The 20,802-nt window shown below is 50.8% G+C and overlaps 9 protein-coding genes across 9 annotated transcripts; 6 read left to right on the forward strand and 3 right to left on the reverse strand.

Moving 5' to 3' along the window:
• Positions 1-299: 299 nt before the first annotated feature.
• On the reverse strand, positions 300-1,393 carry NUU61_002824 (uncharacterized protein; the record flags this gene model as incomplete). The annotated part of the gene is made up of 4 exons (XM_056653406.1): positions 300-403; positions 460-642; positions 717-1,124; positions 1,210-1,393. 4 exons carry the CDS (start codon positions 1,391-1,393, stop codon positions 300-302), a joined length of 879 nt encoding a protein of 292 aa, XP_056514473.1.
• A 1,404-nt stretch (positions 1,394-2,797) lies between these two features.
• NUU61_002825 (uncharacterized protein) lies at positions 2,798-4,296 on the forward strand (the record flags this gene model as incomplete). Its single annotated transcript, XM_056653407.1, has 4 exons — positions 2,798-2,836; positions 2,900-2,999; positions 3,076-3,167; positions 3,229-4,296. The coding sequence occupies 4 exons, from the start codon at positions 2,798-2,800 to the stop codon at positions 4,294-4,296; spliced, it is 1,299 nt and encodes a 432-aa protein (XP_056514474.1).
• Positions 4,297-5,199: 903 nt separating this feature from the next.
• Positions 5,200-5,487, forward strand: NUU61_002826 (uncharacterized protein; the record flags this gene model as incomplete). Its single annotated transcript, XM_056653408.1, has 1 exon — positions 5,200-5,487. One exon carries the CDS (start codon positions 5,200-5,202, stop codon positions 5,485-5,487), a length of 288 nt encoding a protein of 95 aa, XP_056514475.1.
• Positions 5,488-6,963: 1,476 nt separating this feature from the next.
• NUU61_002827 (FMN-binding negative transcriptional regulator) lies at positions 6,964-7,740 on the forward strand (the record flags this gene model as incomplete). The annotated part of the gene is made up of 1 exon (XM_056653409.1): positions 6,964-7,740. The coding sequence occupies one exon, from the start codon at positions 6,964-6,966 to the stop codon at positions 7,738-7,740; it is 777 nt and encodes a 258-aa protein (XP_056514476.1).
• Positions 7,741-8,921: 1,181 nt separating this feature from the next.
• On the reverse strand, positions 8,922-10,849 carry NUU61_002828 (ribosomal RNA-processing protein RRP9; the record flags this gene model as incomplete). Its single annotated transcript, XM_056653410.1, has 2 exons — positions 8,922-10,430; positions 10,487-10,849. The coding sequence occupies 2 exons, from the start codon at positions 10,847-10,849 to the stop codon at positions 8,922-8,924; spliced, it is 1,872 nt and encodes a 623-aa protein (XP_056514477.1).
• A 391-nt stretch (positions 10,850-11,240) lies between these two features.
• Positions 11,241-11,956, forward strand: pre1 (proteasome core particle subunit beta 4; the record flags this gene model as incomplete). Its single annotated transcript, XM_056653411.1, has 4 exons — positions 11,241-11,337; positions 11,404-11,653; positions 11,703-11,826; positions 11,879-11,956. The coding sequence occupies 4 exons, from the start codon at positions 11,241-11,243 to the stop codon at positions 11,954-11,956; spliced, it is 549 nt and encodes a 182-aa protein (XP_056514478.1).
• A 255-nt stretch (positions 11,957-12,211) lies between these two features.
• NUU61_002830 (ubiquitin carboxyl-terminal hydrolase family protein) lies at positions 12,212-14,165 on the forward strand (the record flags this gene model as incomplete). The annotated part of the gene is made up of 2 exons (XM_056653412.1): positions 12,212-12,935; positions 12,991-14,165. 2 exons carry the CDS (start codon positions 12,212-12,214, stop codon positions 14,163-14,165), a joined length of 1,899 nt encoding a protein of 632 aa, XP_056514479.1.
• A 256-nt stretch (positions 14,166-14,421) lies between these two features.
• Positions 14,422-17,337, reverse strand: NUU61_002831 (uncharacterized protein; the record flags this gene model as incomplete). The annotated part of the gene is made up of 4 exons (XM_056653413.1): positions 14,422-16,318; positions 16,370-16,614; positions 16,681-17,037; positions 17,302-17,337. 4 exons carry the CDS (start codon positions 17,335-17,337, stop codon positions 14,422-14,424), a joined length of 2,535 nt encoding a protein of 844 aa, XP_056514480.1.
• A 305-nt stretch (positions 17,338-17,642) lies between these two features.
• NUU61_002832 (U3 snoRNA-associated protein UTP13) lies at positions 17,643-20,660 on the forward strand (the record flags this gene model as incomplete). The annotated part of the gene is made up of 3 exons (XM_056653414.1): positions 17,643-17,816; positions 17,881-17,908; positions 17,962-20,660. The coding sequence occupies 3 exons, from the start codon at positions 17,643-17,645 to the stop codon at positions 20,658-20,660; spliced, it is 2,901 nt and encodes a 966-aa protein (XP_056514481.1).
• Positions 20,661-20,802: the final 142 nt, after the last annotated feature.

Here is a 20,802-nt window from a genome sequence, read left to right on the forward strand (position 1 = left end):
AGAGTAAACAAGATGATGGAAAATGATTGTTCTATATGGTTTGGGGTTATTAGGTCTTCTTTTCAACTTCTTTAGACTGCCTGCTATAAGTAGTCAACTACAAAACTAGCCAAAAATACCTAGGGAGAGTTGAGCCCTTTAAAAACGTCTAATTAGTGCAAGTAAATAAATAGTCAACACGGGGAAGCTGCTCCCCTATTAAAACTCGTTGAAGCATTTGGCCTGGACGCGATTATCCTCGTTCCAGGGCAATGCATTCCCGGAACAAATCTCTCAAAGTGACTCCATCGCAATTCAATTCACTGAATGCAGCAATCAGCATCGTCACTGCCCTCATCACAGGATTCCTTATCTGGGATTTGAGCTTCTCCAGTCCACCAAGACCATTTATGCAGGTACATCGCTGCTTTACCATCAGTATGCTGTCCAGATGGTAGAATGAATGGTGTATGGACGTACCAGCGGCGTACAGGGCGACACTATCCGCATTGTTCATGGCTTTGTCAGGGAAGCTCTCGGCAAAAATGGGAACCGCCACTTGGCCATAAGCTGGAATTGCCTCCTCTTCTTCGTCTTCGTTGCTTTTGTCGTTGCTATTCCCTACAAAAATGGACTCCCCCGTATGGACATTATAATCTTCCACTAAGCTGCTATCAGTACCATGAAAACAGGAGAGAGTGGGAGTGGTGGGATAAAACCACTGAATGTGGACTTACAATAACCGGCCGCCTGCGAGTGTAGCAACTCGTGGAAAAGGGTCAGAGCGACATATTCCGAGACATCATCCAGTTCCACTTTTTGACGGATGACCTCTTGCACACCCTTAGACCTTAATTGGCTGAGAGTATCTGGCTTTCCAAAGCCACTAGGACATATGACGAGTCTCTCTGCAGTTCCTGGGTTCTCGTCAGGATTTTCCTTGAAGCTCATATAGCCATCAAGGTCCGACATTGATTTGCAGGTGGGCGCCACACTCCATAATTTCCATATTGTATCCCAGTATGCTTTTTCCCCATTGATTTTGTGTTCCTGGTTGTTTGGGCCTTTATCGGTGCGAAAATCATCGTTGCAGAATGTGGGAAGATCAGATTTCTTGATTAATTGTTTTGGCACCGCAAGAATCTCTGGTCATAGAGCAGTGTGTATGTGTTAGACTCGATATAGCTTCATAACAAATCAATAAAGGGATGCTTGAGAGTCGGAGCTTACTCTGCAATTTCTTGAGCTTTTTCTTGTTTGCTGAATTAAAGCCATCTTTATCGAGATCAATCGCTAAGAATGACAGCAGGGTTTGGCTGATGCGCCTTCGTTTTTTGCGAGAGCTTGAAAGTGGATTCTTGCGATTCCAAGTCCTCGAGATCCATTTCACTGAATCAACACCAGCGTCGCTCATGTCAGAGATAGTGGTTTTTAGGTCGTTTAATTTCTGGGATTGGCTCGAGCATGATGATTGATCGAACGCAACACGTCGGTCTAAGGGATTGGGAACGACTGCAGAGGTGAAAGAGAAGAGTTGGGTAAAGACCAGCAAGGCTCTTAGGAGATTCATCTTTTGTGAGAGGCGTTCCTCTTTTGCAAGCCAATTGGGTCGTCTTCTTGGACCAGAGGCCTCCCTGGCTGGTCTTAAGCAGAGAAGGATGTGATATATTCAGCTAAGTATCCGTATAGCATTGTGGGTTGCCCGTTTTATTGTCCCTCCTTATTACCGATAATGGAGCCAGGAGCCATTACGCAATTTCCTTACTGGAAGGCTCGTCCCTAATAAGGTGGGGCCAGAGGATTTCTTGATCCTCTGATTATGCAGTATCATGACTCGCACAGTTCGCACCTCATGTACCGCGCTCATGATTCTGTCGGCAATTGGTTGACCCACCACTCAGGTGCTGGCATTAATGGGCGGTGGGTCTGAAACAGGGAAGCGGTGAATGTAGGTACATACAAAGGAGCATATCGGCTCTACAGTAGTGTGGATGGTTCTTAGAAGCTATGGCCCCTAACCCAGAGGAGATGCCCACAATCTGATTCAACGTGTTTCAAAATCCGTGGGATGCCGTATTGACTTGGGAAAAGTATGTATGTTAGACCGAATACCCTAAACTAAAAGCAGTGTCTTATGACGCAGAGCCAGGTTTCAGTTCGCGAGGCTTGGCTTGGCATTTCGGAGCAGCAGTCAGATGTCCTCAATTGGTATGTAGTTTCGTTTAAACTTGATTCCATGGATAACTGACCAGACTGAATTCATGGCCCTGAGGGCAGGGTTGACTTCCTGGTTGTTAAGAATTTCCACAAGGGGTTTAGTGTCCTGGAAATAGTTTGGAATGGCTCTGAATAGCCCTGGGTGTTTTATTCCTCTTTAATTATCATTTACTGGCCATTTGAGATCCAGAATTGGTCAATGTTGGTAGAGAAACAGAAGAAATAGAAGATACTCATCTCATTCTGGCGGAATTCCAGTAAGCCAAAATGAGGATTACATAAATTTATGCCTGAGGCCGCTAAACAACACTGTTCTTGCCATCAAAGCGCGAGTAGAACTGCGACAACATCCTCCTCGCTCCCCATCTTTCCTCGGGAGGCTTGGTGGTGCCCTTCGGTATTTGTGTTTTGTTTCTTTCTTTCAACTGCCCGACCCTCTACGCCTTACCACTCTGGAAAGCTTGTTACCAGGTGACGCCCCACCGCATCTTTTTCTCCGGATCTTGTGCCTCCACGCAAGACGGACTCAAACGCGTTTTGATCGAGGGTTGCACTGCGCGCATAATCACCGAAACACTCAGTCAATTCCCGCACAAGAATCATGGTAGATGGGAGTGGCGCAGACATCGAGGCGGCGGGGGTAAGCCCAACTTCACAGTTTTGCTTGAGACGATCGAGGGCGCAACTGAGACATGAAATTTAGCTCGTCAACACTCTTCAAGGACACGTCGATGGAATCCGGAATTTGATACACTGTGGGATTTGCATCCGGCCCCTGTACGAGCCGTTCACCCTTGCCTGCGGTCATACTTTCTGCTATTCAGTAAAGCCACCCCCTCTCTCTTTCCTCCTCTCTGAACAAAATCTAATCCCGCCCAGTGCTTGACATCATGGTTTTCCGGGGGAAGTCAAAAAGAACATGTCCCGATTGTCGAGCGCCTGTGAAAACCCAGCCTGCGCCGGCGTATCTGGTAAGTGTGCTAGACATCTGGCCTTCGAACAAGGTTCCCTGACGCGTCATGTCTACACTAGGTTCGTGCCATCGTACAGCTGTTTACTAGTCGCGCGGAACTTTTGGATAAAGGCGAGACCACTGCGGAGCATACGAAAAACCAGCGCGAAGAGGCGGAACGGCTAGAAAAGGACAAGGCAAACCTCCATCCAAGCACGGGTGGTTTGTTTGGGGGGCTTTTTAAGCCGAAGATTGCCCAACCCAGGCCTTTAATGGACCCAGAAGACGGGGTGGTCCGTTGTCCGAATTGTCAGTGGGAGCTCTCGGAAAGCGACGAGTGCGAGGGATGTGGCTATGTATATCAGGCGGAGTCAGAAGACACGGACTACAGCGATTCGGACTTCAGTGATACAGATCTGAGCAGCCTTACTAGGAGAGTCGAAGGTCATGACAGAGATTTCGAAGATATGGAACCCCAGGCTGGTATGCTGTGGGGTGTGCCGGCAGGGAGCAGGGCTCTCCAAGATTTTCTGGGGTATCCGTCACAATCGTTCGATTTTTACCCTCCCATGGGTTTTCCCAGTGGTGACTATGACGAAGAAGAAGAGGAAGATGACGATGACTATGATGATATGGACTCATTCATTGACGATGAGCAAGAGGACGGAGAGCCTGAATCGCAATCAGATCACTCCACTGTGGTGGGAGGCGCTCGGCGTAATAGGACCCATCCTACGTTCGCGCCCGCTTATGTCGATACGGACGATTCCGATGATGAAGTGGAGGAAATTGACGGTCATCACTCGGACAGTGACGCTGAATCATCATCGTCCGCGGAATCCAATAGCACTGCACCCCACGGCACGAGATCATCTCCAATGGAATCCTCCGGGCCTGAGGTCCCAGACAACTCTTCTTTTCTGGTGCCCGGCTACCGCTATGCACGCTCCACCGTCAGTCCCGTAAGTGGCGACGACAGCGAATCGATGGATTCCAGCTCGCCTCCGAGACCCATGGGCCGCCTTCGGGATACAGGATCCAATGCTCGTAACGCGATTACCATCGATGATTCCGAAGAAGACGACCAACCCATTGCGCCTGTGAGAAGAAGACCTCAACGGCGCTATGCCCGATACTCCCCATACTAGAAAGGGACATCCGATCATCTTCGTTCCATTGCTCCTTCTTCCCCCTCTTCTATCAGCATTTTCGGTGTTATGTTTTGGTCTCAAAAAGCGCGGCGCTTTGAAAAAATGGATAGACAAATGGCTTGGCGCTTTGCTCACTGCATTCTTTCTTATTTGTTTGTGTGCTGAAGGGGGAATCCTCATCTATGGCTGGTGCAGTGACCTCGAAGACGAGGTGTTTATTTGCAACTTGTCCTGTCCTGATCATCTCCCTATTCTGCGAATACCCATAGTCTCTTTGTTTGATTTGACCTTGTCTTCCATCTTTCAAGGTCATAGGCGAGATTGGATCCCCAGTGCAGGTGTTTTGAATGTCCATGAACCATATAATTCAATCCCAGCATATCTGGCTCTTTTCAAATCGCAACAGAGTATGAACTGGCTATATTCGCCATGTCCAAGTGATAAAACCGCCTTTGCAAACCATTCATGGTCCTACATTGTTCCCCAGTCAACCCACCGTGTTATAAGATTGGGTTGGTCCCTGGGGCGAGCAACTACTGCCCACCTACCTGAGGCTAGATGTAACTAAAGTAAATATAGACTTGCAGTGTCCTAAGTGGGCCCTTCAGCACCCCCAATTTTCAGACCACGCTTAAACGAGATACAATCTGCTTCTCTAATTGACCGACTTACCCGCATATCTTTCGCCCCCATGAACGCCCACCCCCCTCCTGCTTAGCGTGCCCATAGCTCAGAAGAATATTCAATCGTGAAGCAGGTTCTCGCAAGCTATTTCTAGACGATTGCCGCGAGTATAAAAGGGGAGCTAGTAGTCTTCCCACACGTACTCAGCCTGACTCTTTTTTACTCTTTCTTTTTCTCTTTCTCTCCATATCTTGCCTACTTCTCCTCTCCACTACAATGCGCTTCGACTTTTCCTTCCTCTTCGGCCTCGTGGCCTGCACCTCCGCGTCGTCCGTCACCGTCTTCGACAACAACTCCTGCGCGGGCTCCGGAGACTTCACGACTGTGACGAATTTAAAGTGCCAGGATCTGCCCGAGCACCAGACCTTCAAGAGCACTTTGGACTCTGGCGTGAAGATCAGTTTCTACACCCAGCCTGGTTGCAAGGGGGACGCTTTCACTCCTCCCCAGGGATGCTGGGGTGATCCTAGCCAGGGCACCTATGTGTCGTTCCTAGCTGTTTAGAAATAATTGGTTATTGTACGACCTTGCTTGATATTTATGTATATCTTTTCTTCTGGGGTGTTGCTGCTAATGGCTTTTCGTTTGTCCGCTCCAGGTCTGAAATAGTGCCGATTCCGTTGGAAATCAACCGTCTACAAAGTTTCCTCATGGAAGGGCTAGAGGGTTGAGGTGCATTTTCTCCGACACCACCAAATTTGTTGGCTCCCATTGTACACATGTTTACATATAGGGGTAATATTTGATATAACAAAGTCTATAGCCTCAGTTCGAATATTAAAAACTCCCAGAGTGCTCATTACGCCAGATTAGCTAAGTACGAGTTAGCAACTACATTTTCAGTTGATATCTGGGTTGGCTGTGATATTCATCGATCACTCTATGTATCTAAGTATTTTTAAGGAAAGAATCAACAAAGCTTAAATTAGAAATAGATAAGTAAACCATCTACGCCGATCTGGCTATGTTAGTCTGAGCCTTATTTCGACACCACTGTTTGGATGATATCAAATAACCCCCCAACGTGCTCACTCTTGCATCCAATTTAACGGAGATTATTCTAATATCTCAACGCTATCCGTAGTTTTTGAGTCGTATCGAGCAATCCCTTTGTAAATATCATCTTTAAACACCATTTTCCTCGCGATACCATTTTATAGTTGAGGATACGCTTAAAGGGAAAGATTGTGGTTGCTCTGCTCATGAAACACCCCCCTTTGTTGAACTGAATAAATAAAATATGTTAAGTAATTAGCCATAGATAATATAATTATCAAATATACATCTGTTACCAAATAATCTTGCTCTGTGTATAGATGAATCTAACATGACCGCAAATCAACGAATATCATAGACCGTCGGATGTGCATACCATCTAAGGTAAAGATCACCCAGAACAATGACTGTTGGAGTGTGGATCTATACCTGGACTCTATTTCAGTATCCATGGATGGTTGTTGCTACGGACATTCTTATTCGCTGACTCTGCGAAAGAAAAAGAAGAAGAAAAAGACTTCCCTTTGGTACTTTCGGTCGACATGGATGTGGATCTGTTCGTATGTTCCTTAGCAATGAATATCAGCCTTGTCACCGGGATTTGCATCCATTGCCCCCACTCCTAACTAAATTGGGTGCGCGAGAACGATGCTTGTTGCACTGCCAACCCCGCTGTATCTTCCATGGAGTTTGGAATATCAATTAGTTAATTTTAACTGGGCGCCCTTGGGCTTGGACGGAGACACAGTAGTAAAACTCGACCCAATACCCAGGAATCAGCGGGCTTGTCGGGATTTGCTTCTCCTCGGCGCAAGTCTTCATGGGAAGAGCCAGTCAGATGGGAGACATTTTCAAGTATATTTTATCGAGGACGATGACTCAAGAGGTTGCACTGCCCATATAAATCTGCACCAGTGCCTCGAATTGCAGATGTCAAGATTTTCCTCTGTTCCGTTATTTTCCTCCAAGTGAATCACCTCGAAAATGTTTCTTCCCAGTGTGCACGCCGAAACAGACCAGGGAGTGCTCCTCCAATTCATCAGTGAGAACCCGCTGGGTATCTTGATCACGGGCATTGAGTCCGCCCAACAAGATTTCCTACAATGCACGCACATCCCCTGGGTAATTGACCTACCAAATGAAACCAACACAGCAGAGCCACCACGCCTCCGCGCCCACATCGCCAAGCAGAACCCGCAAGTAAAGGCGATGATGGACCAGGTGGACAACAAGCCCCCGAACGTGCTGGAGCTCGACGACGACGTACTGGTCCTCTTCAACGCCAAGCACAACCACTACGTAACCCCGAAATACTATACCGAGACCAAGCCCGACACGGGCAAGGTCGTGCCGACATGGAACTACTCCGCCGTCCAGGTCTATGGCAAGCTCTCGCTGTACTACGACTCCAAAACACCCGAGGCCGGCGCTTTCCTGGCGAAGCAGCTGCGGGACCTGTCGCAGCATACCGAGACGTCGATTATGGGGTATACGGGCGGCGATCGGCCGGGGCCTTGGAAGGTGGATGATGCGCCGGACCGCTATATCGAGCTGATGCAGAGGAATATCGTTGGGATTGAGATCCGCGTGCATAAGGTGCAGGGCAAGTTTAAGATGAGTCAGGAGATGCGTCCTGGGGATCGGGAGGGCGTGGTGAAGGGGTTTGCGGGGCTGGGAAGTGAGACTGGGACTGCTATCTCGGCTTTGGTGAAGGAGCGAGGGGAGTTACATGACCGGAAGAAGGAGGGAGCGAAGAAATAGACAGAAGGATTGACCGGCTCCTCCAGCATGAAGAGATAAAAAGCAATGCACTAGCTTATATTCTGTCTCATCAGTCAATATATCCGATATCAAAATAATTAGACTGCTTGGGTGGTCGAATAGGAACCATGCTTGATTTGCATCATCTATCAGATGCTCACGGATATTGATAGTGGCACCTCATTTTCTTATATGATGCCTATTCTGACTTACGTGTTTTTTTTCGACTTTACCTCTATCCGTATGATATTTTTATCTTATAACTATTTTCACTGATTAAAGCCCTTATTTTAACTAGTAATAATATATCGTTTTTATTATTATTATATTTTTTTATTATTTAATACTTATTTTTAAAATGTTTTTTTTTACCCCTTCTATGCTTGTAGAAATATCGTAATCTCTTCGCTGCGAGAAAATAATCATATAATCTACATGACCTTTGGGAGTGCGCTTGTGGTCTATCTCGGCCCTTGTATTTCAGCTCGCGCAGCAGACTAAATATTGATATTTTATAAGCCCCTATTAAGATATATATATAATTATTGTGTCTTATGAAAAGAGAGAGTATAAAGTATAGATATAGTATGCCTAGTATCACAATAAATCTTATAGATATGATTAAAAGTGTAAATCAAAATATAATATTTGGAAAGATAATTTGCGTATGTCAGAAAATGAGGTGCCAATAGCGAAAAAGTTGAGGTGCCCCTCTCAATACCCGATGCTCACAAGTATAGGGTTTAAAGCTGCTAGCCATGAGAACAGATAGAAACATTTTCTTGTATACAACTGCCATAGAATAGATAGCCACCTGCATCATGAGAAGGAGGATTCGAGGATCTTTTCTAGGAGCATGCATTGATCAACACTTAAAGTCTCGGGCAGATTGGGCGATGGCCATGACGGTGTTTTACTGAAGTCTTGTCATTTTTGGTCTTTGTTTTCCAGCCAATATCACTTAAAACCTGTAAATCCAAACAGTGCCCAATATATGCAAAAAAAAAAAAAAAAAAAGATGTTTTGAACCCTTAAACCATAAGTTGACACCCTAGGTACATACACAAATCCGACTCCGGAGACACCTCATCCTAAACAACGCATTTCCCCCACGGCCAATGAAGATCGAGGAAAGAGCTTCAAATCGAAGTGAGGCTATGGTAAATCAAGGATGAAGAATTTTATACATCGGTCTCGACGTCGAGAGAGGTAAATGGAACTTCGAACACAATGGCGCCATTGCGGCCACCGGCAGTGTTCCCTTCGAAGTAATTATTGGCGTAGCACTGCCAGCGACCTAGTCTGTGTTCCTTACCCACGGCGGCAACAATACACAGACCACGCGGCTCTGGTTGGGAGTTCGACTGCGACTTGGATGCCGACTTGGATTTGGGTTGACTTGCCGAGTTGCTGTCCGGGCGGCGTTCAAAGACCGCGATGTCATTAACAACACCCTTGACCAAAGGCCCAGGCTCTTGTTTCTGAGACTGAGAGTTGCTGTCTACAGCTATCTGTTCCGATTCCGGAGTGGCGTCGAGCGCAAGCGATTGGTTTAACTGCTGTGAAGGTGTGTCAGGCGTCGATTGCCCCGAAAGCCCTGTGCCCACAGGGCCTAATGAGATGATCGTTTTCTTATCCTCTGAAATACGCCATGCGCGAATCCAGCCGTCCCAGCTACCACTGAGGACGATGTCCGTACCCGGAAGAGTGGTCAGGGCCGTGATCCAGCGAGGCGTGCGGCGCATGTGCCGCGCGTTGTGAGCGGCGGTCTCTTCGTCCAGCTCTGGAGACAATTCGTCCAGGGGCGGGATGGGATCCAGGCCGTGTGCGAGAGGAATAGTGTACAGTGGCTTCTTTTTGTGAATCGACCAAAGTGAGATGGAGCCAGAGTCAGAACCAGTGACGAAGTGGTTGGGTGGAAGTGGCGCGACACAATCGAGGTTGTTCTCGTGGTACTGAGCGTTCCTGGAAGCGCCGCCGCGGAATACGAGCTGTGTTTCGTCGACAACCTTCCACACTCGGGCAGTCCGATCCCGGGCTCCCACACTAACGCATTGGTCGATGGTCATGGCTGCCACCGAAGCAACGTTATCCTGGTGGCCAAACAACGTTTCGACATACGCATGACCCGCTCCGCTTATAGACCATGTTTTGATCGTGCGATCAGACGATCCAGAAAACAGCTGCTCTCCGGAGCTCATGGTAGAGATATGCCGCGCGAAAGAGAGACCACAGACCGAGTCGCGGTGCTGTGTGAATGTTTTGACAGGCGTTAGGTTCTCCGCATTCCAGATAATCAGCTTCTTGTCTGCTCCTCCCGTTGCCACAAACCGCCCCGAGGGTGAGACGGCAACCGATAGAATGCTCCCCGTGTGCCCATGCTCTTCGCCGGTTTCAGGAATTTTGCGCACACCTCGAGCATACCTCACCCGCCTAGGATTCTTGCGCTGGGGTCGTGGAGGCCGTTTTGAAGATTCAATAGAAACATTTGCCTCGGCAGGCACCTGTGCACTGGGGGTTGCCAATTCCCATTTGATCAAAGTCCTGTCCTTCGATACTGTGTAGGCATACGGTGCATGAATCGCGATAGAGGTAGTCGTCTGGGTATCTGAGCGGAAGAATGAGGAGGAACTTGTGCGAAAAGACAATTTTGAGGCGATTTGGCGAAAAGTTCGTCCTTTGAACTCGTCCTGAAAAATGTCTGTTAATTGTCGGCAATTGCAACGACGGCAAAATGTGCACATACCACATCCTCCTTTAATCTCTCCGCAATTAGATCTCGGTCGATATCCGCAGCATCAAATCCGTAATCATCGACCTCGTCCCGGACATTTTCCAGGTACCGCTCGGCAAGTTTCAATCGTCGGTCTGCGGCCGTTTCGCCTTCGTCCGAATCTGACCCAGTCTCTTCCCCGGACCCTCCCGATGCAATCTCGTCATCTTCATCCAAGTCGCTACCAGAGATCGATTCCTCTCTTTCCCGGGTCCGTTGACCACCTGCGCCGTCACTTTTGGCACCCACGCCTCGTTTCTTTGACGTCGGAGCGGCGGCGCGGTCTTCTCTCTTCCGCTTGCGCTGTGAAGCGGGCACAGTGAAGAAGGATGACATGGCGATCTTCAGATAAGAAGATCTGTCAGACCCTAATTCCTGTGGAAAAAAGCTGGCGTGACTGAAATGGCTCGAGCAGAGAAGTTGATCAACTTTTTTTCGTCGAAAAAAAAAGCGGACTAAGCGGCGGCTGAGTCATCAGCGTAGCTGACCGGAGCTCCAGGCGTCAAGCTCGCCGCGCGGTCATCATTTCACCACTCTCTTCGTCTCGTCGAACCTCTCTTTACTCTTGTTTTTCTTGACTTCTTTATACTGCAAACATGTAAGTCTGCCGTGGCTACTAACAGTTGATGTGTACGACTCGGTTCATTGACTAACTTCGGTTGCTAGGGAGGTTCTCTTGGGAATCACCGGAAAGGACTTCGTCATTGTTGCCGCATCCAAGGCTACAATGAGAGGTCCGACGATTATCAAGGCTGAGGATGATAAGACGCGACAGCTGAACAAGCACACGCTCATGGCCTTCTCGGGAGAGGCTGGAGACACCGGTTCGTAGCTCCTGCGATGGGAATCGGTCTGCATAAGGCAGCATACTGACGAGACACCATGACTAGTCCAATTTGCCGAATACATCCAAGCGAATATTCAACTGTACACGATGCGCAATGACACCGAACTCAGCCCGTCTGCCGTTTCCAGCTTCGTCCGGGGGGAATTGGCTCGCAGTTTGAGGTCACGGAGTCCCTACACCGTCAACCTGCTGTTGGGCGGAATGGATCCAATCACTGAAAAACCGCACCTGTACTGGGTTGACTACCTGGCATCTTTGGCGCCAGTACCATATGCCGCACACGGCTATGCCCAGTACGTTGGATGCTCAGAGCGATGAGCGGACTCGAGCTGACCCCTCCAGATTCTACTGCCTCTCCATCCTCGACAAGCACCACAACCCCAACATTTCTCTTGACGAGGGAATCAAGCTTCTTGGAATGTGTACAGACGAACTCAAGCGCCGACTACCAATTGACTACAAGGGGGTAAGTGGAACTTTGTCCTTGTCGCATACTGCCGTACTGACTCGATTCACAGGTCCTGGTGAAGGTGGTGACCAAGGAAGGCGTCAAGGTGGTGGACTTTGATAACGATAGAATCGTCCGCAGTGCGTAATGGTCGACATGCAACGGCTTTTGTTGTATCATATCCGATGACGTTTTAGTTTTGATGACGGGATAATCTTCAACTGGTCGGCAAATCTCCGAGCTTGACTCCAGGACGTACAGACACCGTAGTGCATAAATGTGTGAAGCGAGGAATTCTTATAAGTTAATGGCCTCGCATATTCCAAGGCATGGACGGCCCCGGGGTGCTCATGGACGCCAGGTGCCGCCTCGTTGTGTAGCTATGTTTGTCTTGTTTGCATTCATGTCTCATCGCAAGTGCGGAAACCCCGTTGTCCTCGTCTCCTTCTCTAACCGCCCTATCATGTCGAAAAGGCAAGCAGAGCTCCCCTTGGAGGACAATTTCCCTGGATCACCAGCCTCCAAAAAAGTGCGCGTGGAGGAAGACCCCGAAAGCGACCCCCGCAATGGCGCAGTACCCGCGCAACGAGCCAGCAGCCAGGAATTAGAGCAGGATGACCGCAACGGCTCGAACATTCTGGCCGCTGCCGACATAGAGGGGGAGGGATTGCGGGAAGGCGAGGAAGACAATGCCGGGTCTTCGGACATCGATGAAGACGCACCCGCCATCAGCGCGCCGAAGCGGCAGAGCGCGCCCATGGAAGGCTACGGCGATCTCTACCTGGACACAATCAACCGAGGAGTGCTGGATTTCGATTTCGAGAAGCTATGCTCGGTCAGCTTATCAAACATCAACGTTTATGCGTGTCTCGTCTGCGGCAAATATTTCCAAGGGCGCGGTCCCAAGTCGCATGCTTATTTTCACGCTCTCGAGGTCGGACACCATGTCTTCATCAATATGGGAATAAAGAAGGTTTTCGTCTTACCGGAAGGATACGAAGCCAAGAACCAGAGCTTGGACGACATCAAGTATGTGGTAGATCCACACTATACCAAGGACCAGGTGGTGAAACTCGATAAAGAGGTCCATGACGCCTGGGATCTCTCTGGGTCCCGGTACAGACCAGGTAAAATACCTCAGTACCACCGAGACTATTACTAGGCAAATACTAACTAGCGCAGGGTTTGTTGGTATGAACAACATCAAGGCCAATGACTATCTCAACGTTGTCGTTCAGCTTTTGGCGCATGTCCACCCCATCCGGAACTTTTTCCTCTTGCACGAATTCCCAACACCCGGCACGCCACAGCTGGCTCTTCGGTTCAGCACCCTCGTGCGCAAGCTCTGGAACCCTAAGGCATTCCGGTCCCATGTATCTCCCCATGAGTTGCTACAGGAGATTGCTCTACGGTCCTCAAAGCGATTTACGCTTACGCAGCAATCGGACCCGGTAGACTTCATGTCGTGGTTCCTGAACAACCTGCATCTCTCGCTTGGTGGCTCCAAGAAGCCGTCATCGACACCCACCAGCATCGTCCAAGCCGCTTTCCAGGGTCAGCTCCGAATCGAAAGCCAGGCCATTACTGCGCATTCGGACACCCAGAACGCCCGTTTGGTATTCACGGAGTCTGGCACGATCAATAGTCAAGTCACACCATTCCTCATCCTCACCTTGGATCTGCCCCCAACACCGCTTTTCCAATCCACAAACCGGGAATCTATCATCCCGCAGATCCCTCTCACCACCCTCCTCAACAAATACAACGGCATCACGGCCTCCGAAAAACTAGCTCATCGTGTCCGGCATCGCCTCCTCCACCCTCTTCCTCCCTACCTCCTCTTCCACATCAAACGCTTCAGTAAGAACCGCTTCGTCTCCGAGCGGAATCCTACCATCGTCACTTTCCCCTCGCCCCGCTCCCTCGACATGTCTCCCTACGTCGAACCCAACCCACAGATATGGCCTCCGGGCGAGCCCATCATGTATGACCTCGTTGCAAACATCATCCTTGATCCTACCGTCGCCGCGCCCGGTGCCACCGAAGACGCCGCCGATAAGGGTGTCAGCGCGGCATCGGGGGCAGGCGGTGCGCCTTCCACCAGTGCCGGTGCCGGTGCCGGAAGCGAGAAAGTGTCTTGGCTGGTCCAGCTGCATGACAAGGCTATGTCCGCTGAGAATACCCGCCACCAACCAAGCGAGGCTACAGAGCCGCAACAGCGCGGTCCTGAGTGGCTCGAGGTTCAGGATTTGTTTGTCAAGCGTGCCGAGAGTGAAACCCTGTTCACACGCGAGGGCTACCTGATGGTTTGGGAGCGCCGCAAGACTCCGGGAAAGAAGGGGAAGGGCCGGGCGTAGTGCGGATCGGAGCCGTTTGAGAAATATGCCCCAAAAAGCGAAACTTGCGGAGACGGTTTGCCGATTCTTTTTTTTATACAGGCTCATCTTTGGATACTCCAACTCATCTATCTACCTGGAGGTGGCGAATCTGTTGTAACAATGGGATAATGACGAATTCATGTTTGATTTCGCTGAGATTAGGCACTGGACTTGTGAATTCGAGCCCGAGTATTAAAAGATACATCCATAAATAAACACAGTATTGAGCCGCAGGTCACAGCTTCCCCCAACCACAAAACTTCCTCCCAATCCTCATAGTCGAGCCAACCAAAAACCCCCAGGCACCTGCTCGCAGCGCAGTCTGCATGCCTCTCATGAGCACCACTCGCCCAGAATACGCCAGCGCATCGGACCAAGTGTAGCCGCCAAACCACAAACCCAGAGGAATAAGGTCTGGGAGCTGAGCCACAGAAGAAGGGTGCGACGCGATGTAGGAGTGGGCCAGCGAGCGGAGCGATAGGGACTCGAGCGGGCAGAGGATGATACTGCTGATGATAGCAGCAAGGTGAGACGCAAGGGAATCCACTGGGTAAGCGGACAGAAGGGTTACTCGATGGGCGAGAGAGTGGTCTGCTGTTGGCTGCCCTTGGATAGGTTCTTCGACTGGTCTCTGTGGGCGGATCAGGGGCTCTTCGGGCTGAGGTGCGGCATTGTGGTCTACTCTTGTGGTGGGAGGCGGGTTGCTGCGAGTGTCTTCGTCGTATGGTTCTTCCACGCCATCGGGGAGAATGTTTGGAACATTGTTGGGTTCTGGAGCATTGTCGATAGGGTGGAGAGTTGGATGATCCGCAGCTTGGAGGTCTTGAACCACATTTGGGGGCTCTGACTCGGCGACTGCTGCATTGGGCACATCGACAGTTGCATTGAGCACGTTGTTATCTGTGTCTGGTTGTGGGATTAGTCCTTGGCGCTGGGCCTGGCTCAAGACCAGAGCCTCAAGGAACTCGGTGATCGTTCGGCGATCGGCTGGTTCTGACCCTCGACGAGAGTGAGAAGAATCATTGTTGAGTCCGGCTAGCGGATGAGATAGGGCTGAAGTTGGGTTCAGCGCAGTGCGGTTGCGGTTTCCCAGAAGTTCGAGCTGCATCGTAATGATGTCAGAACTCTGGTGAATTAAGGACGCCCTGACACGGGGCGATGTGGGCGGAGACGTCTCCGGGGACGAGGGACGCGAGAATAGCGTATTCGAACGAGAATCATGTCGATCTGTGCTCATGTTTTCGCCTTGTGGTGGCTCTGTCGGCTGGTCCGGTGGGTTGGAGGCAGCAGAGGGCGCGCTCGTCCGTCCAAGCGTGGCCATTTCGGAGAAAAAGTCGCTACTCATCTCACCGGGGGACTCAACCATGCGATGCTCATTTAGAAGTACCCGGTTCATCCCAAAGCCTGCATCTGCTTGATTTCCCTGTGTGGATCCATCTGTGCCTGAGTCTGGCAATTCAGGCTGGGCCAACTCAGCAGCGGGAGCATTGCCTGAGGGCTGGGCTCTAGAGCTTTCTGGCTCGTCGTCGGCTATATTATTGTAGAGCTGTGCTTCCTCGAGCTCGTTTTGCAGCGTCTCGATTGAATTTCGCAGACTTTCAATCTTCTCTTCTCGAGAAGGCTCGAGGGCTGTGTCTGACGCTTGTCTTGACCTCAGGCCGAAAAAGGAGAGCAGCCATCCTCGAAGAACAACCAACTCGCACTTGAGATCTTCGAGGAGTGAGAGTTTGGAGCGGTGAGTCTCTTCCTCCGACCTGCGTCCAAGTGTGGGCACCACCCATTCGATCAGATTCTCTTCAAAGGCCACCCGGATAGAAAGCTCATCTGCAACAATGGGCTTTGGCAGACGTCGGCGGATTAACCGATAAATACGCTCCTCTAGCTCCGGGCGAAGGTAGTATGCGTACAAGAAAACCAGAACGCCGGGCGATGTGAGCAGACCCGCGAGCGAGTTCCCTATAGATTGAATAGATAAATCGGTAGGGAATGGCGGTAGCTGAATCAAGGATTGCTCGCCAAAGGGAATCAAAAGCCGGGCGCTGGGGATGGAGTTCGCAGGGACTATTGAAATGGATTGGAGCAGGGAGTACATGTAGGCCTCGACGGACAACATAAGAACCGAGCTCCTCGCTCTATATGAAATCAGTGTCTGCAGTTTGTGTTTGTATGATAAGAGTACTCACACCGAGAATGCAAGTCCAAAGAAAGATCGGGTGCCAAGTGAAAGTCCGCCATCACCAGTAAAAGATAGAACATAGTCTCGAGCAGAGACGAAGAGACGCTTCAGCGGATTGTCGCGAGCGATTGCCAAGCTGCTAGAAACTGCCCATGCCGGGATCCCGGCACAATAGAATCCAAGGATTCCTGTTGATCCACGCTCCGAGCGGATCACATCAAACAATGCAGCATGGGTGTAATTTCTATAGGTCTATACCACGAAAGCCACGTGTCAGCCAAGCAAGAATAAAAATCCAAAGTTCGGGCATGGTCCCACCTGTATTCGGCCTGTGAGAGAAGAAGTCCACCAGGTCCCGAAGAATACAAATAGCTGATCAAGAGTAGTGATCACCAAGCCAAAGTCATTTTCGGCCGCGATCTGGTTGATCTTCTGCTGTTGGTTGGGGCTGCCGGCATTACGGTCTTCTCCACTGACGACAACCCCCATGGTAGAGAGAATGTCATTCTTCGCTCTCCGAAGTTCTCGGCCCAGAGTTTTGGACTCGAGATTGACTGGGTGGCCCCGTGCATCATACTGCTGCATGTAGTTGTCGGCATGGACGTTGGAGACCCGCCGTACTGGATTCGAGGGGTCCACCGCATCAATTTCGGGGGCTTCGTAAGGTGATCGGCCCTTGGAGATGGTTAAAACCTCAAGATATCTTTAAAAAGCAAGCAACAAAAAAGATAATCAAAATAAAACATAGCGTTCTGCTGTTTCTTGGGCGCGAGCTTATTGTACAGGAATGGTCGAACACGAATCATGGGATCATGTCATGGGCATCCACAAGTATGATACCCCTTGCGTAGCCAATAAAGCCAGTCAAGACGGTTCCGAATAACGGAAATACTTCCATGGAAAGGTGCGAAAACAACATGACCAAGGGCGAAGGCTTACCAAAGCGAGCCGATTCAGATAAGCTTGACGACCCATTGCGCGCGATGACACCAAGTGTTCGAGGTAGCTACATGTCAAGGCACCTGGGTTTAGCAATCATAAGTCGAGATAGATGAGCCTCGGCGTCGAGAGAGAAAATGGTGGCAAGCTGAGGTGTAGCTGAGCCACCAACGTAGGACGTCCACGTGCGGCTGCGGCGGCTGCGGCGGTTGAAGCACGGGCCACATCTTATCGCCGGACAAACGGTGCAAACTCGAAAAAAAGTTGCGGGCTTCTTTTTTGATGTGAAAGCTCCGACTTGTTTCTCTGGGTATGGTGTGCTGAACATTTGGTCTATAATCATGTCGAAAGCCATAGTAAAAACTACGTTTGAGGCGACACGCACTCTTCGCCCCATTTACACGGGCGGAAGCACCGCGCTGGATGCCAGTGGCCGCATCTTACTGTCATGCGTGGGCGAGGATGCCCTGATTCTGGATATGGAGACTGGAGATCAGCTGGCCAGTCTTGAAGGGGTAGGTTTTGTCGCTGTCTTTCAAACAATTGCACCATGCTAACGGAAGTCCAAAAAATCTACAGGATGGAGAAATAATTACTAGTTTGGCGAGTACGTGGTTGTTGAGCTCTCTCGGAAGAGCCGATACTAACCAATGTTTCTAGTTACGCCATCTGCATCACACGCGATCGTCTGCTCGCGCTCAATGTCCATGCGCATTTACTCCCTGTCACTCTTCGACGATTCCTCTCAAACCATTGAAACCGAACTACTCCGAACGGTCAAACCCCACACAGCTCCCGTGGTGACCACGGCCGTTGATCCTACGGGGACATTACTCGCGACTGGTGGTGCCGACGGGGCGATCAAGGTCTGGGATATCAGAGGCGGCTATGTCACACACACCTTCCATGGTCATGGCGGTGTCATCTCCGCGCTCTGCTTTTTCGAGGTGTCTACTTTCGACGAAAAGTCTAGCTCCAAAAAGAACAAGTCCAAGCGCAAGTCTTTGGGTGACGAGGATGAAGAGATGGGCGATGTTACTTCAGCTTCCACAGACTCGACGGCCGGGTTCCGGCTAGCGTCTGGTAGCGAAGAGGGGAGAGTGCGCGTATGGGATCTGCACAAGAGAAAATCCATTGCCTCGCTCGAGTCGCATGTCTCTCTTGTGCGAAGCCTTTCGTACTCCCTCTCAGAAAACGCATTGCTTTCGGCAAGTCGGGACAAAACCGTCATCGTCTGGGATGCGCGCACCTGGAAGATTCGCAGGATCATTCCTGTGCTTGAAAGTGTCGAAGCCGCGGCTTTTCTTGCCCACACTGAGCTCTGTGTTATTGGTGGAGAGAACGGCAAATTGCGAGTTTTCGATTGCAATCGAGGCAGTGAGGTCACGCAAGAACAGGAGGCGGGCGAGGAGTTTGAGACCATTGTCGCAATTCAGTACTCGCTTGGTTTGTCCTTCGTGATGACCGTCCACGCGGACCAAACACTCAGACTGCACTCGCTGGACACCCTGTCCGACTATAAACCGGGCTCGAGTTTGGAGCCGTTGATAGTTACCCGGCGCATTTCTGGGAACGACGACGAGATCATCGATTTGGCTTATGTTGGGCCTGATCGTTCGATGCTTGCCTTGGCCACAAACACGGAAAGTATTCGAGTGGTCTCGGTTGCCCCGTCAGAGCATCGGCGGTCAGAGAAGGTCGAGGAGTACTTTGGTGCCGATGTGACGCACCTGGAAGGCCATGACGATATCATCATTTGCATTGATGTCGACTGGTCAGGGCACTGGTTAGCAACCGGCGCAAAGGATAACAGCGCTCGTCTGTGGCGACTCGATCCTCAAAAATCGTCGTATTCTTGTTTTGCAGTCTTCACCGGCCATGCCGAGTCTTTGGGAGCGATTGCCCTCCCACGAGTGCCACCACCGGTTGGCAGCTCTGCATACAACGACCCTGTGAACCACCCGCCATCGTTCCTGGTTACTGGCTCGCAAGACCGCACCATTAAGCGATGGGATATTGCCAAACTGGCTCCGCTCGAGGGGTCCAAGCCGCACACTCCTAAGGCGATCTACACTCGCAAGGCGCATGAGAAAGATATCAATGCCATCGATATCGACTCATCACTCTCCCTGTTTGCATCAGCATCACAGGATCGCACGGTTAAGATCTGGTCCACCGAAGAAGGATCCGCAGTGGGTGTTCTCCGTGGTCATAAAAGAGGTGTCTGGTCTGTACGATTCGCTCCGCCAAACACGCCAGTGGTCAATTCAGAGTCGGGCACTAGCACTAGCCGGGGGCTGGCTGTCACTGCTTCAGGCGATAAGACGGTCAAGCTGTGGAGCCTTTCCGACTATAGCTGCCTTCTCACTTTCGAAGGACACACAAATAGCGTTTTGAAAGTTCTTTGGCTCCCTCCTCCACAGGTCTCCAACCCAGCCGGGGACGACGACGACGAAGAAGCCGCATCGGCAAGTCACACCGCAACTCAAACCCGCCCTCTCATCGCCTCTGCCGCCGCCGACGGTCTGGTGAAGATCTGGTCTCCTTACACAGGCGAGGTCGAAACGACCCTTGACAACCACACCGACCGAGTCTGGGCCCTGGCCAGTCCAACGCCCTCCGGCTCCCGCTCCGACATCAAACCCACCTCCTCCAAACTCAACACCACCCCCTACGCGCTTGCCTCGGGCTCCGCCGACGCAACGGTCTCGTTCTGGGCTGACACTACCTCAGCAACGTACACGGCCAGCGTGAACGCCAACTCGGCGCGCGTGGAGCACGACCAGCAACTCCAGAACTACATCCGCGCCGGCGCCTACCGCGAAGCCATCACCCTAGCCCTGCAACTCAACCACCCAGGCCGGCTACTCTCTCTCTTCAAGACGGCCATCGACGCCGCCGACGACCCGACTCTGCCGGTCGAGGACCGCGAGCTCGCGGCCAATAGTCTCTCAGGTAACCCGTCCATCGACGAGGTCCTGCAGAGTCTCGATGCCACGAACCTACGCACGCTTCTGCTCCGTCTTCGCGACTGGAACACCAACGCACGCAACTCGCGCGTCGCGCAGCGTATCTTGTTCGCGCTGTTCCGCTCCTATCCGGCCTCGACCTTCGTCGAGCTGGCTACCCAGTCTGTGCGCGGGAAGAACGGCCGCGCTGCTGCTGGCATGAAGGATATCCTGCAGGCGCTGACCATGTACACGGAGCGGCATTATCGCCGGGTCGAGGAGCTGGTCGATGATAGCTATCTGGTCGAGTGGGTGCTCGGTGAGATGGATGGTGGTGTTGCACTCGGCGGACTGGGTGCTGTCAACGGCGACGCCGAGCATGAAAAGGACGTGATTATGTTGGAGGCATAAGCTAAGCAGTTTCTGGTCTGTCTTGTATATTCATTGGCGCTTTCTTTCTTTCTTTCTTTCTTTCCTTTCCTTTCCTTTCTATGTTTCTGGGAGTCTTCTTGGGCGGGAAAGGATAAAAAGCTATCTATCTGCTTCACCTGCC

The sequence above is a fragment of the Penicillium alfredii genome (genome assembly GCF_028826965.1).
Source record: "Penicillium alfredii strain IBT 34128 chromosome Unknown utg000004l_segment0_segment0, whole genome shotgun sequence".
Classification (NCBI taxonomy): domain Eukaryota; kingdom Fungi; phylum Ascomycota; class Eurotiomycetes; order Eurotiales; family Aspergillaceae; genus Penicillium; species Penicillium alfredii.